General features: G+C 44.7%; 1 protein-coding gene across 13 annotated transcripts in view; it reads right to left on the bottom strand.

Annotated features, from left to right (window-relative positions):
* Positions 1–23,942, bottom strand: part of DNAH10 (dynein axonemal heavy chain 10) — a 154,053-nt gene that overhangs the window by 61,607 nt on the left and 68,504 nt on the right. For 12 of the 13 annotated variants that reach the window (XR_014827217.1, XM_084995972.1, XM_021072226.2 and 9 more), the window contains 12 exons: positions 22,372–22,605; positions 19,524–19,747; positions 17,929–18,198; positions 17,586–17,769; positions 15,003–15,137; positions 14,210–14,362; positions 10,372–10,560; positions 9,106–9,252; positions 8,329–8,520; positions 5,488–5,606; positions 3,281–3,439; positions 1,809–1,944 (listed from right to left, as the gene is read on the bottom strand). Coding sequence is in view for 12 of the 13 variants with exons in the window: in XM_084995972.1 (XP_084852098.1) it covers positions 1,809–1,944; positions 3,281–3,439; positions 5,488–5,606; positions 8,329–8,520; positions 9,106–9,252; positions 10,372–10,560; positions 14,210–14,362; positions 15,003–15,137; positions 17,586–17,769; positions 17,929–18,198; positions 19,524–19,747; positions 22,372–22,605 (2,142 nt within the window). In the remaining variant the exon portion in view is untranslated. Of the gene's footprint in view, positions 1–1,808; positions 1,945–3,280; positions 3,440–5,487; positions 5,607–8,328; positions 8,521–9,105; positions 9,253–10,371; positions 10,561–14,209; positions 14,363–15,002; positions 15,138–15,258; positions 16,722–17,585; positions 17,770–17,928; positions 18,199–19,523; positions 19,748–22,371; positions 22,606–23,942 lie in introns of those variants that run through there. The other variant, XM_084995978.1, reaches the window with a different exon arrangement.

The raw sequence follows: 23,942 nt of genomic DNA on the forward strand, positions 1-23,942 counted from the left end.
AACACCTGGGTTTGTCATCGGAAGATTATGCATCTCTGATGTAGCACTTTTTAGCTTTCTTTACCGTAAAATTAATGTGAAAATTAACATGCTATAGAATATCTGGCAAAAATTTTAAAGCATAAAGAAGAAAATAAGTTATCCAAACTACTACCACCAAGAAACAAACACTGTTTTGAAGTGTTTTTTTCTTTATTATCTTAGTCTTTTTTCCTAAGTTTTTAAACATAATTGAAGTCAGATGATATGAAACAATAAGTATGCATCTAAACCAGCAATATTAACACACCTGTCTCTCTTTATTTGAAAAAAAGACACTGTGCTGTCAGCCAATAAGATAATGAGGGAGTTCCCATTGTGGCACAGCCGAAACGAATCCGATTAGTAACCCACATGAGGTTGCAGGTTTGATCCTGGCCTCACTCAGTGGGTTAAGGACCCAGCGTTGCTGTGAGCTGCAGTGTAGGTCACAGATGCGGCTGAGATCCTGCATTGCTGTGGCTGTAGCGTAAGCCGGCAGCTGTAGCTTTGATTCAGCCCCTAGCCTGGGAACCTCCATATGCCATAGGTGCGGCCCTAAAAAAAAAGATAATGCTATGTACAAATACTCATCCAGTGAACAATTTTGCACGCCAAGTTAGGAATGGCAATATTAAGCTAAGTCTCAGGACCACAACTATGAAAAATGTTTGGAGGATATGATAGAAAGTTTGAAAAAACAAATGAAGATAAAGCAAATAGTGCAAGAGAAAATGAAAGGCAACTACAAACTCCAGACAAGAAAAAATAGCTCTAAAAGAAAGTAAATGTATTACAGTGCCTGGATTTCTTGCTTCACTAGCAAGTATATCACAATATACTAGCTGGCTCTACAGTAAATATTTCCTTTTTCATAGTGATGTACATATGCTTACTGGTTGAAGTGACTGAGTGATATAGCATTCTGAGGAGGGGAGGTGGGCAGATGGTATAAAAGATGAACCCTCAGAGTTCCTGTTGGGGCTCAGTAGAAATGAACCCATCTAGTATCCATGAGGATGAGGGTTCAATCCCTGGCCCCATTGAAGCAGGTTAAGGATCTGGCATTGCTGCAAGCTGTGGTGTAGGTCACAAATGTGGCTCAGATCCTGTGTCGCTGTGGCAGTGGGGTAGGCCAGCAGCTGCAGCTCCGATTCTACCCTTAGCCTGGGAACTTCCATATGATTCAGGTATGGCCCTAAAAAATAAACAAACAAATAAATAAATAATGAGCCCTTAGTTTCCTAGCAGCCAGTCAATAGAGAATGTATGAACTAAATAAAGGAAGAAATAGCATGCAAAGTGCAATATTTATAGATACTAGGGAAACCATCAGAAGAAACAACTCAAGAGTGAAAAGTAGTTACTTCTGGGATACAATGAGAAGGGATGAAGGAATAGGTAGAGAACAAAAAGTTGTCCTTATCATAAATTCGTCTGCATTGTTTGAGTTTTCCTTAGTCATCTACATTTATAACAACTTTAATAAGCATTTGAAATGGAGTTCCCATTGTGGCTCGGCACAAACGAATCTGACGAGTATCCATGAGAAAACAGGTTCAATCCCTGGCTTCGCTCAGTGGGTTAAGGATCTGGCATTGCTGTGAGTTGTGATGTAGGTCCGAGGTGTGGCTCAGATCTAGCATTGCTGTGGCTCTGCATAGGCCAGCGGCTACAGCTCCGATTCAACCTCTAGCCGGGGAACCACCATGTGTCACGGGTAAGGCTCTTAAAGAAAAATGTTAATGAAAAGAAAGACATGTTCCAAATTACTTTTCATCACTACTTGCCTCAAAGAGCAGAGCACAGTGTGCTTGAAGTCGAATACGCTCTCCATTGGCCAAAGTCAAGAGCTTGTTGTCATCCATCACCGAGTTCATGTTCTCCACCCACAGAGCATCCACATCACCATCAAATAAAATATACCTGTGGCAACAGGAGAAAAGTGAGCCATGAGTCCTAGTAAGCCTCTTGTTGTGAACTTGGTGTAACCTTCCCATTTGTGTTGAATGCCTTTCCCCAGGGTGTTCTAACCAAAACCTGAGACAGAGCATCCTCCAGAGATGTGACCCAATAACACAATATCATTTATTATATTTATATAGGTTACTATATATGTGTATGTATATGTATGTGTATATATATACATATGTATGTATATGTATGTGTATATATATACATATGTATGTATATGTATGTGTATATATATACATATGTATGTATATGTATGTGTATATATAAACTGTTTGAGTTATATAAACTATTTGAGTTAGTTACCAACATTTAAGAATCAGGAAATTTCACAACAATCTGGATTTCTTGCTTCTCTGGCAAATGGGGAGGTCTGACAGTACAGACCTGCCTTCCTGCCTGGGAAGTTGCTGCCCACTGAAAAGAGAAAATGCCACAGTCCATCTCATTCTTTTCTTAAATCTGAGACGGAGCATCAGTTGCTGGTTTTGAGGTAAACCTAATTCTCTTATGGTAAAGTTAAAAGGTAAGTATTTCATATACCCATGTGTAGTGGATTGCATGGTGGCCTCCCAAAAAAAATAGTTCTACCCTGAACTTTGAGTGTGAGTGAGTGTGACCTTATTTGGAAAAAAAGGTCTTTGTAGATATAATTAAGTTAAGGACCTTGATGGAATCATCCTGGATTTCCTGGTGTGGTGGCTGGGTTTGAGGGCTTGGATTCAGTCACCACAAGTTCAAATCCCTGGCCTCCGGGACGAGTTCTTCCCTTCCCTTCCCTGGACCTCAGCTTCTTCCAAGGTCAGCGGGGCCTGCTGCAGTCGAGGTGACTGAGATAACACATAAACAGCACCAGGTCCTTTGTGAAGAGAGCCTCCAGCATCTGACTGTAAGTGTGTTTGTCTCCAAGCATGAAACTACACTACTACACATCCTTTGTTTATTCGTGAGGTTTAGCTGATTTCATGATGAGTCAACCCAGGCTCTGCATTCCTTACAAAAATACTCACTTTCGGAGTTCCCATCATGACTCAGTGGTTAACAAATCCCACTAGGAACCATGAGGTTGCGGGTTCGATCCCCGGCCTTGCTCAGTGGGTTAAGGACCCAGTGTTGCTGTGAGCTGTGGTGTAGGTTGCTGAGGTGGCTCGGATCCCGCATTGCTGTGACTGTGGTGTAGGTCAGTGGCAACAGCTCCGATTGGACTCCTAGCCTGGGAACCTCCATATGCCACGGGCGTGGCCCTAGAAAAGGCAAAAAACAAAAAACAAAACAAAACAAAAAAACTCACTTTCGCTCCTTCTTATCCGTCGGCTTATTGATCTCCCTGAAGATGTTGGACAGCACCCCATCTGTCCAGTCTCGGGTGGTGGGGTCCAGGATGCCATAGAGCTCTATGACACTCATAGCCTTGGGGTTCAGGACATACAACTTGGTCACCAGCCCGAGCCTAAATCAAAGAAGAGGCTTCAGCCGTGGCTCAGGCAGACTAAACACACTAAGAGAACAACCTAGGCCACCCATGTTGGGGATTTGATGTTTTGGATCCAAGCCAAAATTTAAAATGTGATTCATGCAAATTCTGCACTGGGCTTCCCACTCCTTGTTAATGGCTTATACTAAACGCAAGGGAACCACCTTTCCCCGGAATCGTGGCCCCGACATAATTGAGGTCTGAACTGATAACTCTGCTTTGACTTCTGAGGGCAACAGACGCTAACCATGTATATTTCATCATATATTTACACATACATGCATACAGCATATTTATGTAAAGAGGTCACAATTAGCCTAGGGTAGAGGAAATAACAGACATCAGGATGACATAAAACCTTTGAACTCGATGTTCAGTCCCTCGTATTGACAGAGGACATCTGCTCTATGTTGCTGACATCATAAAAAAATTACGTAGACAGGGCATTTCCCACTATAATGCCTATAAACTCCTGCAGTGCTGTGGGATTAATTCATCTCCCGAAAGCTACAGTTCATACAAACCCTAGTTCATAACAAACTAATAAATAAATAATAGTGGCATGCATTTACTCACATCTGTATGTGATCGCTCTATACATTATATAACAAGGAATTAAAGAAAAAGCTACAGGGTGGCTATGGAATAACCCTCTTAAAATCAACAATCGGGGTTCCCATTGGGGTTCAGAGGGTTAAGAACACAACACAGGATGTAGGTTGGATCCCTGGCCTTGCTCAGTGGGTTAAGGATCCAGCGTTGCTGCAAGCTGCATAGGTTGCAGATGTGGCTTGGATCCAGTGTTGCTGTGGCTGTGGCTTAGGCCTTGGCCGCAGCTGTTTCAACCCCTAGCCTGGGAACTTCCATATGCTGCAGGTGTGGTCATAAAAAGGGGAAAAAAAAATCAGAGTTCCCGATGTGGCACAGCAGAAATGAATCTGACTAGTATCCATGAGGATACAGGTTTGAGCCTTGGCCTCGCTATAGCCTGGGAACCTCCACGTGCCGCAGATACAGTCCTAAAAAAGAAAAAGAAAAAGATGTCAGTAAGCCTTTGTCCACCAGTTTACTCATGAGAAACAAAAGAAGAAAAGACAGTCACTTACTCAATGAGATTTTATAGACTATCTGGAAATGATTAAGTCACAAAGATTATAAAGCTTGAGTTAGATTTTTGCTGGACTATCAGTATGGCATTGACATTTTCTGGAATGCAGTTGTTGCTTAGGAGAAAAATAAAAAGTCAGAAAACCCATTTTCAGTATAAGGCTATCAATTCCCTACAGGGCTCTGTGATTTTCTGTATTAGGGTGTGAGATGATTTTTTTTTCCCCATCAAACAGCACTGCTCCTGCAGGGCTGGTAATGATAAGGCCTTTGGGTAGGGGACGCACTTGGCCACTGATTCTATAACAGTGTTGCATAACAGTGCAGGTCCTGACTGCCTTTAAAGGAGCAATCTGAATGCCAGGAAACAGTAACTTAATTTCCAAAGCCTTTTTTTTTTTTTTTTTTTGCTTTTTAGGGCCGCACCCACACCTCACTTGCGGTATATGGAGGTTCCCAGGCTAGGGGTCAAATCGAAGCTACAGCTGCCGGCCTATATCACAGCCACAGATATGACCTACACCACAGCTCAGAGCAACACCAGATCCTTAACCCCCTGAGCGAGGCCAGGGATCGAACCCGCCACCTCATGGTTCCCAGTCGGATTCGTTTCTGCTGTGCCATGATGGGAACTCCCTCAAAGCATTCTTATAAGATAATTTGTGAAATACTCATCTCACAAATAAACCTATTTACAGTCTGATGCACAAAAAAGATAACAGTTTTTGCCTTCTGAAATGTATTAGTTAACTCAGTAATGTAACAAGACACTCTGGGCTTAAAGAGAGTGTTTGGAACAAATTTAACCTCCCAGGAAATCAGACAACAAATTGGGCATAGGTAATAAGAACACCACCACCGACCTTACCACAAAACTGCCCCGGCGACCAAGCCCTCCCCACGGATGCCATACTCACTTGGTCTGGGCCTGACACAGAGCGTTAATAACCACAGACTTGCCGCCTCCCGTGGGCCCCACCACCATCGTCGTGTGGCGGGTCAGCATGGTCTCAAACATCTGAACCACCTTATCCACCTGTGGAACAAACATTGGCGGCTGGGTCAAAACACATCTTTAAAAAAATTTTTTAAACAGCTTTCTCGAGCTAGACTGTGCATACCCTACAAATTACCCACTGAATTGTTTCAACAATTCAATGGTTTATAGTGTGTTCAAAAGGTTGCAAAACCATTACCACATTCCATTTTAGAATATTTTCATCACCCACCCCACTCCCCAGAAAAAAACTCTGTGCCCGTTGTGTCTCTCAAGCTCATCCCCACCCCACCGCCGGCACCCACTAATCTACTTTCTTTCTCCATGGATTTGCCCATTCTCGACATACAAATGGAATGATATAAATGGAATCCTGCAGTATGTTGTCCTGGATGTCTGGCTTCTTTCACTTAGCATCATGGTTTCAAGGTTTATCCGTAAGTGCAGCCATGTCAGTGCTTCATTCTTTTCATGGCCGAGTAATATTCCACTGTAGGGCTAGACCACATGAGGATGTGGATTCAATCCCTGGCCTCACTCAGGATCCAGCACTGCCGCTAGGTATGGTGAAGGTTGCAGACACAGCTTGGATCTGGTATTGTGGTGGCTATCTCATAGGCCAGCAGCTGCAGCTCCAACTGACTCATAGCCTGGGAACTTCCATATGCTGCGGGTACGGCCCTAAAAAGAAAAAAAAAAGAAACAGCCACCTCCAGTGGAAACCATCAGGACCAGGATAGGTGCAGAGAGCTCTCATCTGTAGTCAGTGTCTGCTGCCCCAGCCTGAGGCCTCTGGGTAGCCAGGGCCCCAAGGTGGGCCTTGTGGAGGCAGCCGCCCTGATACTGAATCTTTGGCACTCATATTCTCAACAGAATACTTTGGCAATAATATGTGGCTTATAGACAACATATACAACCTCACAGTTTTCAGATGATCAAAGTTCTACCTGTAATATCTAATTTAATTTTTTTTCTCTTAAGTGTGACCCTAGTGGGAGAAAAGGTGGGGTGGGAAAAGAACAACAGATGGTTGGGCCCCAAAACAAAATACTTAATTTATCTGATCACATTGTGCCAAACAATTGGAAAGTGGTGTATCCATGCAGTGGAATATTACTCAGTCTTAAAAAGGAAGGGAATTCTGCCACATGGCTGGGCCTAGGGATGATCATACTAAGTGAAGTAAATCAGACAGAGAAAGACAAATACCATATAATATCACTTATATGTGGAATATGAAAAAAAAGATACAGGTGTTTCCATTGTGGCACAGCAGAAATGAATCCAACTAGGAACCATGAAGTTGTGGGTTTGATCCCTGGCCTCACTCAGTGGGTTAAGGATCCAGAGCTGCCATGATGTGGCATGACGTGGCTCTGGATCCTGCATTGCTGTAGCTGTGGTGTAGGATGGCGGCTGCAGCTCTGATTTGACCCCTAGCCAGGGAATCTCCTTATGCCTCAGGTGCAGCCCTAAAGTAAGTAAGTAAATAAATAAATAAAAGCATAAATAAATAAATAAAAATTTTAAAAGATACAAATGAACTTATTTACAAAACAGAAACAGACTATGCACAGACTTAGAAAACAAACTTACGGTTACCAAAGGGGAAATGTCAAGGAGCAGCATGGATTGGGAGTTTGAGATTAACAGATACACACGACTATATGTAAAATAGATAATCACCAAGGACCTGCTGTAGAGCACAGGGAACTCTACTCAGTAGTCTGTAATAACCTATATAGGAAAAGAAGCTGAAAAAGAATCTGAAAAATAATCAGTGACTATAACCAATTCACTTTGCTGTACACCTGAAACTAACACATGGTAAGTCAACTATATTCTGATATAACATAAAAGTTAGTTTTTAAAAAGGAAGGGAATTCTGACATACGCTACAACACGGACAAACCTTCAGGACACTGCTGAGCAAAACAAGCCACAAACAAAAAGGACAAACACTGTACAATTCCACTCATATGAAGTCCCCAGAGGAGTCAAATTCATAGAGACAAAGTAGAGGAGTGGTTACCAGGGGCTGAGGGAGGGGGGATGGGGAGTTACTGTTTAATGGGGACAGAGTTTCAGTTTTGCAAGATGCAAAAGTTCTGGAGATCTTGCACAATAATAGGAATATACTTAACACTGCTAAACTCTACTAAAAATGGATCAGATGGTAAGAGTTCTATTATATGGATTTTACCACAATTTAAAAAATGAGGGAGTGAGAAATGGTTAAGGTGGTAAATGTTACACGTATTTTACCACAATTTTTTTTTCTTTTTTTTTTTTTTTTGCAGCATATAGAAGATCCCAGGCTAGGGTTCAAATTGGAGCTGTAACTGCAAGCCTACACCACAGCCACAGCAATGCTGGATCCAAGCCAAGTCTTTGACCTTACACCATAACTCACTGCAATGCCAGATCCCTGACCCACTTGAGCAAGGCCAGAGATTGAACCTGCATCCTCATGGAGACTAGTGGGATTCATTTCCTCGGTGCCACGATGGAAACACCCACACAATTATTTTTTTTAATGGCTGCACCACAGAAGTTTTTTATGGCCAGCATATGGAAGTTCCCAGGCCAGGGATCGAACCCAAGGTACAGCTGAGACCTATGCCACAGCCATAGCAATGCTGGAACCTTAACCCAATGTGCCACAGCAGGAATGTCCACAATTATTTTTAAATGAAAAAAAAAAAAAAAAGGCAAGGACCCAGAAAATGTCAGTGACGTCTCATCTTCAGCACCATTTTACCTGGACAGGTAAGATGACGTAGCCATTTTCCTGGAGCACCTGTTCTACAGCATCATTGAAATCCGGGTAGCGAACCCGTGGGCAGTCTAGTCCGGGAAACAGGTCGGAAATTAGGCCAAGGAAAAGAGGGACGTCCTCAAACACGAACTTGGGTAGATTCATGTCTCGAAGGGCCCTCATTAGCACCACGTCCTGGATGGAATAAAACAGGGGTGTCTTCAAAGATGTTTCCAAAAGCCCCCAGGGCTAGTCTAGAAATCCTCTTATGAAATAAAAAATGAAATCTTACACTAAATATGAAACATAAAGCACTGCAAGCACATTCTCGAGGGAAACACACAAGCCTGCTGCCCACAATGCGGCACAGACTGAACTCTTTAGGAAGGAGTAAGTCCTGTGTGAAAGAAACATGACTGCCTCTCTGGCTTTTATTGCAAGGAGGGAAAAACGGATATTCATGCTTCCTCAAGAATTTCGTTTACGCCCACCCCCTCCACCCCACCATCCTGCAATCGTAGATTGATTATTATCACTGAAGCATCACAAATGTTGGTGCCACGAAGATCTTGAACTGGACCTTATGGTAACACGCCAAGGTAGAAGAAAATAATATAATGAATAAGAGCCCAAACGAAGGTCAGACACCTCAGTAAAGTGACAGCTAAGAATAAAACCTTTCCCTTGAGAACTCTGCTCCCCATCACCTCCAGCCCAGCATTGATCAAATACACGAGAACCAAATGAAAACCCACAGAACTTCATGCACGTGGCCCCTACCTCCCTCAGTTCAGGAGAACCTCTCTTCAGCTCACCAGCCATCACCAACACTGATTTCAGGGCTCGGAGGCCAAAATCATAATGATGCTGCTTTGAGAGCTGTTCCCGGGCCAGCTTGTACAGAACGGTCATCTTTTTGGCCAGAGTCTTTGGTGATAAAAGGTAATGAAAAATAAATGAAGAAAATGCCCTGAAAGCACCAGAACATCATGACACAAAGAAAAGACAGTAGATGACATAAAGATGTTTAGATGAAAGTGCTCCATAAACAAGCAAATCTTGCCTCTAACAAATAGCAAGATGGGTCCTCCGTGTTTTTGCTTTGTGTGTTTTGTTTTAGGGCTGCACCAGTAACATATGGAAGTTCCCAGGCAGGAATCTAATTAGAGCTGCAGCTGCTGGCCTACACCACAGCCACAGCAATGCAGGATCCAAGTCACCTCTGTGACCTACACTGCAGCTTGTGGCAATGTCGGGTGCTTAGCCCACTAACTGAGGCCAGGGATTGAACCTATATCCTCACAGAGACAATGTCAAGTTCTTAACTGAGCCACAACAGGAACTCCAGTTTCCTGGTTTTGATTTTATCACTGCAGGAAGCTGGGAGAAGGGGCACTGCAACTCTCTGTCCTATTCTTGCCACCTCTTGTGGGTCAAGTGATGTAGAAATAATAAAAGATAAGGAGTTCCCATTGTGGCTCAGTGGGTTATGAGCCCAACTTGTATCCATGACGATGCAGGTTCGATTCCTGGCCTCACTTAGTGGGTTAAGGATCCGACGTTGCCATGAGCTGTGGTGTAGGTCACAGACGTGACTGAGATCCCACCTTGCTGTGGCTGTGGTGTAGGCCAGCAGCTACAGCTCTGATTCAACCCCTAGCCTGGAAACTTCTGTATGTCTCGTGTGCAGCCCTAAAAAGCAAAAAAAAAAAAAAAAAAAAAAAAAAAAAAAAAGGGTGGGGGGAAGAAATAAAAGGTATGATTTTTTTTCGGCTAAGCCCGTGGCATGCAGAAGTTCCTAGACTAGGGATCAAACTCAAACTGCAGCAACCCGAGCCACAGCAGTGACAACACCAGGTCCTTAACCTGCTGAGCCAGCCTGGAACTCCCAAAAAATTGGAATTTGATGAAGAGAGAAAGGGAAGGAGAGACGAAGCAGAACAATTTAAAAAGCCCCACAGAACAAAAACCTCCCAGACCCCTGTCTGAGAGCAGATCCAGGTGGAGTGCAGGGCTGGGGGGGTGCAGAGTTGGGGGGGTGCTCACTTTGGCCCAGAGGAAGCCCTCGGAGAACAGCATGATCTCACAGATCTGCTGCAGGTCCGGCACGATCACCACCACGGGCCGAAAGAGGGCCTTCACTGACTCGGGCAGCTCTGTGCGGCCTGCGTAGCCGGGGTTCATGGTGATAAAGATGCCCATTCTTGAATCCAGGGAGATCTCCTGCCCTTCAAACTAGAGGACAAAGAGAAAGGAAGGAGGGGTTATGCTGCTGGCCAGCCCATCCAGGAGGAAGGAGGCTCGGGAGCCATGTGCCTACGAAGCAGACACTACCCATCTCTTCCCTGTTCCCTGTGATAAATGCAGCGTCTTCATGCTTCTCGCCTGAGTGTTCTGGGGGGCAAGGCTCAGCCGACCCCCAAACTCTGATCCTAATCAAGGGTCTGTGGACCTGAGAAGGCTGATGTTGGGAAAGTGTGCGGCCTGGGGTTGATTCAAGGCGCTGTGGGCCCCCCTCGCCACAGGTCATTTACCCTCTCTGCGTCTCAGTTTGCTTTTCTGCAAGGTTGTGGCAATTAAACGAGACAACATATTCCAGAGCCCCCGCCCCGCTGCTTCCCACAAAGTGGACCTTCATTCGTGTTGGTTGTCACTTCCCTCCCCATTTCCACCTTCGTGTTGGTCTGGCGGCCTGGATGTCACATGGACCCTTCCTTCAGAACCTCAGCTCACATCTTCGAGAAACCAGCCTTTGTCCTCTAGGTGCTTCATGTACCAACCAAGGGCAGAAATCTCTCCATTTTGAGTCTCTTTAGCCTATAGGCGAATTTCAACTGTCTTAACTTTCCCTCCTACTAAGATTTTACTATTTTCTTTCTTTTTTTTTGGTCTTTTTAGGACTGCCCCCATGGCATATGGAGGTTCCCAGGCTAGTGGTTGAATCGGAGCTGCAGCTGCTGGCTTACACCACAGCCACAGCAACGCCAGATCCAAGCCGCATCTGTGACCTACACCACTGCTCACGGCAATACTGGATCCTTAACCCAGGGATCACACCTGTGTCCTCATGGATGCTAGTCAGATTCATTTCCACTGAGCCATGATGGGAACTCCTATTTTATTTCTTTTAATGGTCCACCAGCTAGACAGAAGACAGAAATTTTTTTCGTTAATATTTCCAAGTGGTTATTCTCAATCTTTATTTTGCATGATGAGAACTCAAGGGCATGTTTAAAATGGGGATCCCCAGCCCCATTTGCAGAGAATCTGACATCAGATGTCTAGCTGATTGCTCAGGAACTATAATTTTTTTTTCTCTTTTTTTTTTAGGGCTGCATCTATGGCATATGGACGTTCCCAGGCTAGGGGCTGAATCGGAGCTACAGCTGCTGGCCACAGCCACAGCCAAAGCCACAACAACACCGGAACCTTAAACCACTGAATGAGGCCAGGGATCAAACCTGCATCCTCATGGATACTAGCTGGCTTCTTAATCCACTGAGCCACAAAAGTAACTCCAGGAACTATAATTTTTTTATTTTTATGAGGCACCATCTACCTCAGTGACAAGAGGGCAGCCCAGCAGACAGCTGATACTCCCTCAAATGAAGGCTGCTATCTTTTTTTTAACTAAATAAATGAATATTTTTAATAACACGGATGTTAATTAATAGTATATAATAGGGAGTTCCCGTTGTGACTCAGCAGGTTACAAACCTGACTAGTATCCTTGAGGATGCCGGTCCACTCCCTAGCCTCGCTCAGTGGGTTAAGGATCTGGCGTTGCCATGAGCTGTGGTGTAGGTTGCAGACGCGGCTTGGATCTGGCATGGTTGAGGCTGTGTTGTTGGCCGGCAGCAACAGCTCCAATTAGACCCCTAGCCTGGGAACATCCATATGCCGTGGGTGCAGCCCTAAAAAGCAAAAAAAAAAAAAAAAAAAAAAAAAAAACACGAAAAGAAAAAAAGGAAAAGGAAAAGAAAAAGAAAATAGTATATAATAAAAAAAGACTAATTAATAACATATTTGGAGGCCACAGTCTCCACCCCAAACTTGCAGGGAGACCTCCCTTACCCACTCCTCAATATTCCACCTGGGTCCCAGATCACCCTCTAGAGATGACGGACAGGACTGCTCTTGAAAACACTGCTTCTAGAAACCCAAATTCATTGCAGGTTCAATGTGCCTTCCGTGGCAATAGCTCAGCCCTAAAATGTTTCAGAAGAACTAAGTAATGGAAATCCATCCAGAACATTTACCAGCAACCTCAAATGTCTAAGAGTATCCAGTTTACATAATCTCTTGATCATGAGCCACACTGAGGTCCAGGGAGAAAGAAGGTAGGATGTCAGGGCTGCAGAGGTGCCCTCAGTGTAATCCTCACCAACCCAAGCCGAACTTGGGTCCTGAACTTCCCAATGAGGCTCTGGAGGGCCTTGGAGGATGCACAGGAGTTTCCAGGTAAAGGAGAAGAAAGGACAATTCCAGGCAGATAGGGATGTGTATGATGTCCCAAGGCCGGGTATGTCTCTGCAGCAAATGACATGAAGTAATAAGAGTGCAGGGCACATAGGGACAAGGACAGTGGTCTGAGGAACAAAAGAGCAAGTTGGGACCAGAAGGACCCTGTGTGGGAAAAAGGCTAGCCACTCTGGTCCCTGTTGACAGAGAACTCGCTCTTGGCTGCCAAAATGACATAAAGTCATGTTTCTCCAAATTCTGATCCAGTTTAACCTGATGTATTAACACAGACTTCTCAGATTTGAGTCTACAAATGTATTGCTGGATGGGGAGAGATTAGTAAATTCTCAAAAAAATTTTTTAATTTGCCTTTCCACTTGAATGACAACCTTAACGACCTTGCTCATTATAATTCCCTAGCTTTACCAGGAAGGAACGCAACATTTCTTGTTCACTGTGATGAAAATTTCTACTGAAGACATTTTGACTGAAAGGATCATTGATTTTTTTTTTAAAGGCAATTTTTTCTCAAGTTTGGGAAATTGCTAGGAATATTTTTTTTGACCTTGACCTTGAAAGGGGGTCTTATACTTCACTTACTTGTGTGCAATGCCCTACGAATCTATAACTATTAGTCACATGTCTGGAATTATTTTGAAGTTCCTAAAATACCACAATTTTTAATCATCAAAGATAATGAGGGAGTTCCCTGGTGGTCTAGAGGTTAGCATTAGGCACTTTCACTGCTGCTCCTGGGTTCAGTCCCTGGTATGGGAACTGAGATCCCACATTAAGCTGCTACACACCACAGGAAGGAGGAAGGAAGGAGGAACAGAGGCAAGGAAGGAAGGAGAGAAAGAAAAGTATTTAAAATCAATTGCTCTAAAAAAATTATTTTTAATTTTTAAAAGAGGCTGATAGGAAGTGCCCTTGTGGCCCAGCTGTGGTACAGGCCATAACTGGGCATGTGTTCAATGCCTGGCCCAGGAACTTCCATATGCCATAAATTCAGTCAAAAATAAATAAAATAAGAGATACTGATAATATGAGGAAACCCAATTATCTCCATTTTGAAAGTAAAAGTCAGGCAAATCATCTGAAAACAGAAAAAAAATATATTTTTTCTCTTTAAGGCCACACCTGTGGCATATAGAAGTGGCTAGGGGTTGACTCAGAGCTGAAGCTGCCAGCCTACACCACAGCCACAGCAATGCTAGAGCTGAGCTGCATCTGCGACCTACACCACAGCTCGTGGCAACACCGGATCCTTAACCCACTGAGCGAGGCAAGGGATCGAACCTGCATCCTCATGGATACTAGTCAGGTTCTTAACCTGCTGAGCATAATGGAAACTCCCCACCATCTGATGTTTAGAGGAAACGCCACATGTTCCCATCCTGGTGGGCTTCACACTTATCCTCACCTGGAACGTGGTCAGCTGATGGATCAGAGCATTTCGGATCGTCTGAATCTGAGATGAGATGACTGAGAGCACAGAGGCATCTATGCGATTAAACTCGTCAAAGCAGCCCCAAGCCCCACATTGAGCAAGGCCCGAGAAAATCTTCCCAACAGCCTAGGATGACAGAAATGTCAGGACAAGGGCAATTTTCATCTTTAACACTGCAAGCAGTCCATTTATGGATACAATTTTCTAAAGTAAAGGGAAATGAGGATTATCAGATTGGCACAGGAGCGGTCAGCCAGCCACCCCATCAATCGATCTTCCTGACAAGACTTTCAAGGCCCCCGATGGGCCAGCTCCCACTCACAGGATTTCATAAATTCAAGGTTTTAAGTAAAAACTCAGATTTCTGGCTTCTCTTGAGATGCTGGAAAATCCAGCAATACTGGGTCCTCTTTTCCAAGTGCAACAATTGCCCTAAGCTGAACAGTGGCTCCCCCTTTAGATGGAGCTTTGCTCTTCAGTTAGCCACAGTCCCCAACACTCTCTATTGTCTCTGCTTGCTGCTTCACTCACTTACATTATCTACCTGACACTGGTGGGCATTTAGTTTGAACTTTTGCTCTCCATGCTGGTAACAAAGAGATACATCCAAGTTCTGAGACTGTGATGGTGAAAGCCTTCCTACCATAGTTCTCCATCTGTCCCTGTGTCATTTCATGGAAGTATGAGGCAAAGTGCCTTCCTACCATGTCCCACTTTTAGCTCTCTGCCTAAGAAGATAGAACGGGAAGCGATGCCAGAGCCTTACTTTGTAATCCATGCCTTCGCCACAGTTGGTCACAACACAGAGCAAGCCCAAGGCTTTGGCCAGGTCCTTGGTGGTCTCAGTTTTGCCAGTACCTGCTGGGCCAGCAGGAGCTCCACCCAGATACATGGACAGTGCCTGTTATGAGTCAAATGCAAAACATACGTTGTCTGCTTCATGGAAGGAAACAGGTGTCAATTCCCAGTCTGTGACAATCTCTGCAGAACATACAAATAGCCATGGACGAGGTCACACTCACCTTTTCTGAGAGTCACCAGTTTTGACTTTTTTTTGTTTTTTTAGGACGGCGCCTGCAGCATAGGGAAGTTCCCAGGTGAGGGGTCGAGTTGGAGCACCAGCTGCTGGCTTACACCACAGCCACAGAAATGCCAGATCCTTAACCCACTGAGTGAGGCCAGGGATCGAATCCGCATCCTCATGGATACTAGTCGGATTCTTAACCTGCAGAGCTACAACAGGAACTCTACCAGTTTTAACATTTCTACATTTCTCTAGTGATCTCCACGGACTCCCATCCCCCATTATACAAGGACCAGCATACCAGGGACAGAGCAGTGAGCTGGAATCTGTCCCCACCCTGAGGACAATGCCCAGAAGTCCCCAGAATTGAGGCTCATGGACACACGGACATCTTTGCAGAGGATTCATTTTGACCAAAGTAAGATTTGGTCCTTTGTCTGCAGATCCTAGGAGCTGACCTCTAAGCCCTCGGAATGTCCTGCCTGAGAAGACTGTCCTTGTTTATCTGGGTTCTTTGGGCCATACAGGGCAGTCCCACAGGGCAATTTATGGTGGGAGTCATGGGCCACATGGTACCGTCAGGTCAGCTTCCAGAGGGTATGGAGACTAGGGTCAACCACTCAGGTGGTCAGTCACACCTGCCTGACAAGTCGTGGGTTAACACCCCGGCCACCAAGGCTTGGTCTGCTTCCCTGGGTGCATGCGTCACACATGCGGCCACAAGCTGTTGCTAGAGGAAACAGTGCTGTCTGCACTCTCACCCTAGAGAGGAAAGTGAAGCTTTGAGCTGGCCTCCCTGGACCTTGTGCTATGCTTTCTCCCCTTGCTGATTTTGAGCTGTAAAAACCATAACCATGGGAGTTCCTGTTGAGGCTCAGCAGGTTAAGAACCCAACAATTATCCATAAGGATGTGGGTTCAGTCCCTGGTCTTGCTCAGTGGGTTCAGGATCCCCCGTTGCTGCAAGTTTTGGAATAGGTCGCAGATGCAGCTTGGATCTGGTGTGGCTGTGGCTGTGGCTGTGGTGTAGGTCAGCAGCTGCAGCTCCAATTTGACCCCTAGCCTGAGAACCTCCATATGTTACAGGTGCGGCCGTAAAATAATAATAACAACCATGACTATAATGGCTTTACTGAATTCTGTAATTCCTTTTAGCAAACTATTGAACCCAAGTGATTTTAGGGGCCACCTGAACTTGCAACAGCCCAATCCTGAAAGGCGGCAATTACACAGATTTTTTGCAAAGGATGACGTCCCTTACTCTCAGTGTTAGTGTCCTGGGGCTGCCACAACCAAGGATCACAAAACCGGCTGGCTTAAAACAACAGAAATGTATTACTTCACAGTTCTGCATGGGAAAAAGTCTGAAATCATGGTGTGGGAAGGGTGACACTTCTTCTGAAGGCTCTAGGGGAGGGAGCCCCCTTGCCATCTCCAGCTTCCAGTGGCCCCAGGCATCTCCTGGCCCGCAGCTACCTCCCTCTGGTCTCTGCCTGCGTCTTCACATCCTCCTCCCCAAGACTCTGCAACCTCCTCATTTCTTACAAGAAAACCAGTCATGGGTGTGAGGGCCTGAATCCAGGATGTTCTCCCCCACAACCCTAAACTAATTAAATCTGCCAAGACCCTATTTCTTTTTTCTTGGCATTTTTTAAGTTTTATTAAAGTATAGTTGATTGACAAGATTGTGATAATTTCCGCTGTACAACAAAGTGACCCAGTCACACACATACACATATCCATTCTCTCTCAGATTCTTTTCCCACACAGATTATCACAGAACACTGAGTCGAGTTCCCTGTGCTCTACAGCAGGTCCCCGCTGGCGACTCATTCCATATAACTCAGTGTGCATGTGCCAATCCAAACTCCCAGTCCATCCCCAAGACCCTATTTCTTTTCTTTTCTTTTCTTTTTTTTTTTTTTTTGGTCTTTTCTGGGGCTACACCCAAGGCATATGGAGGTTCCCAGGCTAGGGGTCGAATCGGAGCTGTAGCCACCGGCCTATGCCACAGCCACAGCATCTCGGGATCCGAGCCGCATCTGCGACCTACACCACAGCTCATGGCAATGCTAGATCCTTAACCCACTGAGTGAGGCCAGGGATCGAACCTGAAACCTGGTTCCTAGTCGGATTCGTTAACCACTGAGCCACAACGGCAACTCCAAGACCCTATTTCTAAATAAGTTCACATCTGAGGTTTCTGAGCGGACATGAATTTGAGGGTCAAGCCAGTACACCATCCCAACTACCACTGTCTCACGTAGAGAATAGCACATAACCCCAGGTGAATGATAAGCACCAGAGGGGCCAGGTCACCAGTCACCTGAGTGAGAGTCAGGTAAATCCGGTCTGTGAGGGGCGTGATGACCAGCCTCCCGTTCAAACCCATGTACTCGTAGCCGTAGCTGAAGGTCCCTGTGCACTGGCGGATGTTCAGCTCATCTGGTTCTCGGTCCCAGTAAAACCGCAGCTGACTTTCCCATTCAAACTCCCGGGCCTCGAGGATGCTGGAAAGTGAACAACGATGGAGGGGGTGGTGGGATAAGGAAAGAGGGAGGGATGAGGCGGAAGAGGAGGTGGACCATGCACAAGGAGAGATGCTGAGAGAGGCCAGAGGATGAAGAAGGACAGGTTTTGCCATGCTAGTGGCCCAGGTAGGTCCCTACCTGCTCCGTATGAAAGAGTCGACTATATCTCGGGCATGCACGTCGATGATGAGGATGGTGTTGTACTTCTTTCTGTCGTTTCTGCTCAGGGACATGGTGATCCGAGTGACCAGCTCATCGATCTGCTGGTGCATCTTCCGGCCGTAGTTCTTCATGGCCTGCTTCTCCCCTTGCTGCACTTTGCGAAAGACATCCTCCACCTCCCAGGTCCACCACACCTGGCTGGCCGCCAGCACCACCATCCCTTGGTACAGGAGCATCCAGTCCACCCTAAAGGAAAAGCACATCTTTACCGAGATTTTCCCAGGCTTGGGACCAAGAGTGGTCCCAAGAGGAATGTATTTCCTTCCATCAAAAGAGGGATGGAAAAAGAAGACGCTGTACATATATACAATGGAATATTACTCGGCCATAAAAAAGAATGAAATAATGCTGTTTGAACTACCTTAGGGCAAACTTTTTTTTTCTTAAATTATATTTCAAAAAAATGGACCCAGGGCCGTTAAGTTCCAATCCAGTAAAAGTGACTGTGAATTTTTAGTCCTTATCTTGATGATGTATAGTGAAAGGCAAAATAAATTTGAAAGAATGCTTAAGGAGTTCCTGATGTGGCTCAGCGGGTTAAGAACCTTACTAGTGTCTATGAGGATGCAGGTTTGATCCCTGGCCTCACTCACTGGTTAAAGACTCAGCATTGCTGTGAGCTGTGGCATAGATTGCAGATGCGGCTTGGATCCCACATTGCTGTGGCTGTGGTGTAGGCAGGCAGCTGTGGCTCCAATTCGATCCCTAGCCCAGGAATTTCCATTTGCCACCAGTGTGGACCTAAAAAAAAAAAAAAAAGTTAAAAAAAAGAATGCTTAAAACAATGAAAAGTATTTGGCTTTAACGTCGTTTTAAAATTGTGTGGTTAGAGTCCTCTGGGTGGCCTCTTGGTTAAGGAACTGACATTGTTCCTGCTGTGGCTCAGGTCACTGCTATGGCATGGATTCCATCCCTGGCCCAGGAACTTCCACATGAAAAAAAAAAAAAAATTTGTGTCGTGCCTCTAACACCAAAATAGCCTGTACAACTATGGTCCCTACACACGAGAAAGATGTAACAGGTAAGGGAGGTAGAGAGGACAGCAGTGAAGTGATGCACAAAGACGGACCTTGCAAAGGACAACAGACCTAAAGAGTCACAAATCGGGAGATGCGAAAGCACTGCCACCCAAAAAGTTCCCAGACCAGGAGCGAACACCTGGTTTCTGGTGGGTCACTAAGTTCTCACATTTGAGCTCAGAATCCCCTCGGAGCTTATGAAAACTCAGATCCCTAGGCCCCATCCCCAGAGTTTCTGATGGGGCAGGTTTGGGGAGGGCCCAGGAATCTGCATTTCTAACACGCTCCCGGGGGCTCTGATGATGCCAGTCTAGGGACCAGCTTTGAGAAGTACTATATGAGGTGACCCTTAAAGGACAGCTATTTATCAGCTAATTTAGCTGGAAGAAAAGAAAACCTCACTGAAATATCAATCGGTCTATTCCAAACCCTGAAAATGGATCCAGTACGACCATTAATATGATAAACACACAACCACATTTACAATCCTACCTGGTTCTGTCTTCACAGTATCTAAAAATAGCCTCTTTGGTAATTAGCCTGTTAGTCCTTCGCATTTCATTCAAAACTGCCGTCATCCAGTCCTCCACGCGCCCCTCAGCCCGGATGATCTTCCGGAATTCCATGACCTCCCCTTCCGCTGAAATCATGGCAGACACCAGCTTTTCTCCACTGTCCCCGTCATTAAACCTCAGCAGTGCTATGTTGTCATACATCTGCAATAGAGTGGGAGAAGCCACCCTGTAAAACCTTCACTGGGTTCTGGAATCAGAGAACAGCCTGAGGTGCCTCATCACACATCAGACCTCCAGGATGCCGGCGACAGCAACAGAGACTGCATGCTGAACAGACATCCAATCACCCAGTGACAAATGTCCACTGGGTACTTTTGTTTATCCTGCACTGTGCAAAGATCTGTGGTGGGTTACACAAAAAGAAAGAAAGAAAAGACAGATTCCTTTCCCACACTTGAGAATCCAGGGTGTATGCTGGGATGGAGAGGTATCTGGACTTAAGGACAGGCTGAACACAGGAGGGGCAGAATAGCCTGGTGACTAAACACCCTAGGGCTGAGGAATTAAGAGACCAGTGGTTGAATCCCACCCCTCACCCCCCCAGCACTGTCCAATCCAGTGACTTTGAGCAAGTTGCTTCTCCTCTCTCAGCCTGGAATAAACATAACTATGGCACCCACAAAATAAGGTCGACAGATCAAATCAAGCAAGGAAATGCCAGCTCATTACTTACTAGGCATTTGGTGACTATTCCCATTGTTACTAATCAGAATAATATTCAGGAAAACGAGTCATTTAGGGCCCATGATTTAAGATAAGGCACTCTGAAAATCACAGACAGAAGGAGAGAAAGGCAACAGGCTTTGAAGAATAAAATCAGCGGTTTGCAAAAGGGGCTACCAGTGGAAAAAAAAAAAAAAAAGTGTATCTAAGAACACATTTTTCTGTAACAGTAAAACATTTGTTGATGAAAGCAGAAACAGACTATAAGCCTCCCCTTAGAGAACGGAAAACATGCAATCAAAACTATGATTCTTAAGAAGGAAATCAGCATTTATTAAAGGAAAAGCATGGCATTCAGTACTTGATCCTTAGCAATTTGTTTATTTGGAATAAGGAATTGCTCTGCAATGCTGGTTCTCCACCACAGATGATTTTGCCCCAAAGGCACAGAGGTTTATGTTTGGAGACATTTTTTGGTAGTCACAGCCAGAAAGGGATGCTTCTGGAATCCAGCAGATAGAGGCCAGGGATGCTGCTGAATATCCTACAATGCACAGGATAGCCCCCCACTCCTACTCCCCAACACACATACACACACACACACAGAAAAGTTATCTGGCCCAAGACAGCAACTGTGAAGGCTGATAAACCTTGCTCTGGGTTGATACTCAATATAGAGCTTTGATTTGCTGATCAAAGATTATTTCTTGCCACCGCTCTAGCTCTCTATCACAATATTGGAGTTCCTACTGTGGCTCCACGGAAACAAATCCAACTTGTATATGTGAGGATTTGGGCTCGATCCCTGTCCTCACTCAGTGGGTCAAGGATCTGGTGTTGCTGTGAGCTGTGATGTAAGTTGTAGACATGGCTCGGATCCAGCATTTCTATGGCTGTGGTGTAAGCCTGCAGCTACAGCTCTGATTCGACCCCTAGCCTGGGAACCTCCATATGCGGTCTTCAAAACAGCAACAGCAACAACAAGAGGCAGTATTGTCTGTCCTCTTTCCTACCATTCAGTATCGCTCACAGAGACACAGAGGTTTATGCAAAAGTATGATAACATGGGTTGGAAAGAATGGCAACAAAGCCATGATGGCTGCCTCTTGCAAGTGGAAGAATTGTGAATGGGGATGGGACATGTTAACTTATCTCTACAACTTTATTTTACAAAAAAAGAGACAAAGCAAATGTGACTAAATGGTAACAAGCTTGTCAATTCTGACTGGCGGATAAGATTCTTTAGCCAAGTTCATAAGGCAAGCACTGTACTAAAACTTTACTCATTAACCATTTAATCTTTAGAACAACCCCACTAAGGCAGGTTAACTATTGGAGTCATCTGCATTTACAGATGAGGAAACTGATGCCCAGAGAGGTTAAGTAACTTGCTAAAAGTCACACAGCAAATCCATGTAGAGCCAGGATTTAAATCCAGATAATCTGGCTGTATATTTCGTGTACTAAACAACCATCCTGTGTTACCGCTCTGCTTATTATATTAATATATTGGTCTTTGTGTATTTTTTCTTTAATTTTATTGGAGTATAGTTGACTTACAATGTTGTATTAGTTTTAGATGTACAGCAAAGTGAATCAGTTATACATATACACATATCCATTCTTTTTTCCCATATAGGATATTACAGACTATTGAGCAGATTTCCTTACGATATACAGTAGGTCTTTGTTAATTATCTATTATATACACATACGGTAGTGGGTATATGTTTTTCCCATCCTCCTAATTTATACCTCCCCTCACAACGGTTTCCCTTATGGCAACCATAAGTTTGATTTCAAAATCTGTAAGTTTGCTTCTGTTTTATGTGTGTATTTCTGTACTGTTTTAGTTTCTCCAAAAAAACCAAAAAAATGTTGTTTGGGGAACTGTGGAAAATGAGCAATAAATAGCAGCTGTGTGCTGATCTAACCTCAAACTAAAGTTGATTTCATCAGATTTATGCCTCAAATAAAAACCCCAGCAGCATTTCACAGTCTTAAACCTCTAGGCTGAACTGAACAGTGTAGAGGACTCAATAAAGCTAACTGCAGTTACAGAGCTTGCACAGGCGCTCCTGTGGGAGCCCTCGGGGGCTGACCTTGATCATGTGCTCCTGGACGCAGAGGGGGTCGCTGTTCCCCAGGATGCTGAGCAGCTCGTCATCAGAAATGAAGAAGAACCTGGGGAAGGCGTTCCTCTTGGAGTCCAAGTAGTCGTTCAGGCTCTTCTGGCATTTCTCAAGGCCCTCACTGATGTTCTGCAGGTCACTGAGGCGGTTTGGGGCCTCACAGCATCTCTTGATCACAGGATCTTTCAAGGTCTCGCCCATGATCTAGACAAGGTCAAGAAGACAAAGGTCACTCCAAGGCAACAGGAGTCCTGCTCTTTTTTTTTTCCTGGCCATGCCCAGGGATTCAAGTTCCCAGGCCTGGGATCAAACTTTTGCCACAGCAGTAACAATGCCACATTTTTGATTGCTTGGCCACCAGGGAACTCCAGGAGCTCTGCTCTTGTCCCTGGTGGGCATCTGCCAGGGTCTATGCATGAAAAAGCAAAACCAATAAATCAGAATCATGGCCTTCAGGGAGGCCAAACTGGCAAAAGCTCTTGAGTGTTTAAATAAGCACCTTCTAATGTACTATAGACAACTTATTTCTAATGGGTTTTTTTTCCATCGTCCTGCGGAAGGTCAGCTGCCCTGGTAGATTTTCCTGTCTTTGCTCACTGTGTCCCCATGAGCCTACATTAGTGTCTGCACATAGCAGGCCCTCCATCAACATTTGCTGGATGAATGAAGCCAGCAATTCCACTCTGAGCAATCTGTATACACCAGAATATTCCCTGCAGCACTCTTCATAATGGCAAAAAGAAAGAAAAAGAAAGAGAAAGAAATAGCCCAAGTGTCCACCAAGAGGGAATTAGGTCAATAATTTGCCATAAGTGACAATTTAGATGTTTATTGAAATGTATGAAAAAGATGTTAAATTTTTTAAAGATCATATCGATAACAATGGTCTTACTTTGTAGAATAATTATTTATTGGGATATATGATATATATTAATATAATATACGAAATAATACATAAACATAGGAATAAATAAATTCTAGAAGATAGTGCTGAACAACTGAAATGGTTATCTTGGGCATGGGGTTGTGGGTATATTTTTCTTTTCTTTTTTGATTTTTTTTTTTTTTTTTTTTTTTTTTTGGTCTTTTTAGGGCTGCGCCTGCGGCATATGAGGTTCCCAGGCTAGGGGTCGAATCGGAGCTATAGCTGCCAGTCAACACCACAGCCACAGCAGCACCAGATTCGAGCCGCATCTGCAACCTGCACCACAGCTCACAGCAACACTGGATCCTTAACCCACTGAGCGGGGCCAGGGATTGAACCTGTGTCCTCACGGATGCTAGTCAGATTCGTTTCTGCTGAGCCACAACAGGAACTCCTCTTTTTTGCTTTTTTATGTTTAAATTTTTCTATAATAAATAAATATCCTTCTATTAAAAAAGCTTGTGCAGGTGGATAAGAAAAAAAATCACAAGCTCTAATGGATAAAGGAGACCCAAACATGAGCTGGCTGCCCATAACTGAAGAATACAGCAGCATTGCTGAGTAGAAAAGTACTCAGGCTCTGAGGTCAGGTGGGCTGGGCAAAAATCCTTGCCCC

Source organism: Sus scrofa, chromosome 14 (genome assembly GCF_054392235.1).
Source record: "Sus scrofa isolate SSC_HxYL_T2T_F1_AM1 chromosome 14, Sscrofa_HxYL_maternal_Yorkshire_Landrace_v2.0, whole genome shotgun sequence".
Taxonomy (NCBI): domain Eukaryota; kingdom Metazoa; phylum Chordata; class Mammalia; order Artiodactyla; family Suidae; genus Sus; species Sus scrofa.